Source organism: Pinus tabuliformis, chromosome X (genome assembly GCF_031772625.1).
Source record: "Pinus tabuliformis cultivar Carrire ecotype Pingquan chromosome X, CPIR1, whole genome shotgun sequence".
In the NCBI taxonomy this organism is placed as follows: domain Eukaryota; kingdom Viridiplantae; phylum Streptophyta; class Pinopsida; order Pinales; family Pinaceae; genus Pinus; species Pinus tabuliformis.
The window spans coordinates 1,055,103,901-1,055,105,897 of record NC_142308.1 but is presented as its reverse complement, the minus strand read 5'-3'; the positions used below and the strand labels follow the sequence as shown (position 1 = coordinate 1,055,105,897).

Below are 1,997 nucleotides of genomic sequence, written 5' to 3'. Positions count from 1 at the left end.
GTCCCCCCATTTTGCCTTTCTGTAAAACCCAGCGTATCATCTTTAATAGATCTTTTTTGATCATCTGCCAGTACTCTCTGTAAAAACTGATTGGAAACCCATCAGGTCCTAGAGCTTTGTCTGGGTGAAGACCCCAAATTGCTTTTTGAACTTCTTCTTCTTCTACTTCTTGCGTGAGCTTGCTGTTTGTTTCTTGGGTGACTTCTTTAGGCATGTGATGAAGTAAACTTGTGTAATCCTCCTCAATTTTTTCCTATGTCAAAATGTTTTTGAAGTGATTGGTGGCTGCTTCTTTTATGGAATCCTGAGTATTGTAGCTATTCCCCTCGTTATCCCTAATTGTGCTCACAGTATTTTTAGCCTTTCTAATTGTAGCCTGCTTATGGAAATATGAAGTAATTTTGTCTCCCTCGTGCAGCCACAACTGCCTTGACTTCAATCTCCATTTAGTTTCTTCATCCCTTATAGTTTGTCTCAGCTGAGTATAAAGTCTTATTTCGTTCTCTTTGGCTTGCTGGGAAAGCCCAAAGACTTCAATATTTTGCTGCACTTCCTCAAGGTCTTTCTTAATTTTCTTTTTACTCAACTCAGGCTCTTGGTAATTGTTCTTTGCCCAGTTTTTTAGAGCCTGTCTTGTTCTCTTTAATTTTGTCTCCCAGATATAAGTCGGGGAGCCTTCCACATGTTGGGTCCAAGCCTGCCACACCACGTCTTTTGCTGCAGGGATACGATTCCAGAGAGAACAATATTTGAAAGGAAGTGGTCCTAGCTGGCAATGACTGTGCAGAGTAAGCGTTATTGGATAATGATCAGAGGCGGAGACATTGAGAATGTTTGACTGGCCAGTAGTGAAGGTGGACAGATATGTTATATTTATGAGGAACCTGTCGAGGCTCTCCATGATGTTGCCAGCTCCTAATCGTCTGTTGCTCCAGGTATACCTGCGGTTCTTGGGTTTGATATCGACCAGATCTTGCTCCTGCATAATGTTCTCAAGTCGATTTCTGAATGGGTCTGGGTTGAAGTTTCCCCCTCTTTTTTCGTTGGAATGCAAAACGAAATTTAAGTCCCCTGCAAGAATGAGGTTGTTGTCCTTCTCTTCTTCTATATTTGTTTCCAAAGTGTTCCAGCACACTTCTTTCTCCCTGTATTTATTTGGTGCATAAATATTGTAGATTTTTACCGTTGATCCATCTTCCTTGCTTTCTAGATTAACACTGATCCAGTTCTGATGTATTTTGGTGGATTTGCAGCTCCATTTGTTACTATCCCACATTGTTAGGATGCCACCTGAGGCTCCTCTTGCTTCACTTGCACAACCACTGTAACGCTTTTGCTGGCTGATGACTCTGTTAATTTCAGATTGATCTTGCTTTGTTTCTTGAACAAGGACGATTTTAGGTTTTTCACTTTGGATTAAATCCTTAAGGGCTGCTATCTTGGAGGGGTGCCCTAGTCCCCTACTGTTCCAGGATAGCATTTTCATCATGATTTACCGGTTACATGGAGAGGTGCTCGCCTCTCTTTGCCCTTGTTATTATTTTCTTTATCCGAGTGTCCAAGAATGAAGGATTCTATAGGAGTCTGAGAGCCCATGGCGATATCTTTCTGAGTACTTTCTTCTCTCTGCTATTTGGCCGATTTTCTTCCAGGCCCTTTTTTGGGTACATCACTGGGCGCTCCATGGTCCTTTGAAGAACTTCTGGTTATCCTAGCGGAGGGGGTATCAGGGGAGGGTTGAGAAGTGTGAGGGGGAGAGGGTTGGAGAGGAGGATCAGATGAGGGGTCGGGTTCTTCCTCAGAGAGAGTCGCGAATGGATTAGAAGATGGAGGAATGGAGGGATCCGAAGATTGAGGGGGAGAGGAGGGGTGATGGTGAGAAGGTTGCTGGGAGGAAGAGGAAGGAAGCTGGTGGGATGATTGATGAATGGAAGGGTGATGGTGGGAAGGCCCAGGGGCTTCGGATCCGATGGTTTCTGAGGGGGCGATGATTTTTT

General features: G+C 43.9%; 1 protein-coding gene across 1 annotated transcript; it reads right to left on the bottom strand.

The window, feature by feature from the left end:
- Positions 1 to 253: 253 nt before the first annotated feature.
- LOC149143449 (uncharacterized) lies at positions 254 to 1,489 on the bottom strand. Its single transcript, XM_089451830.1, has one exon. The coding sequence runs from the start codon at positions 1,487 to 1,489 to the stop codon at positions 254 to 256; it is 1,236 nt and encodes a 411-aa protein (XP_089307956.1).
- Positions 1,490 to 1,997: the final 508 nt, after the last annotated feature.

Coding starts and splice junctions, on each gene's coding strand:
- LOC149143449 (XM_089451830.1), bottom strand. CDS start 1,489: ATGATGAAAATGCTATCCTGGAACAGTAGGGGACTAGGGCACCCCTCC.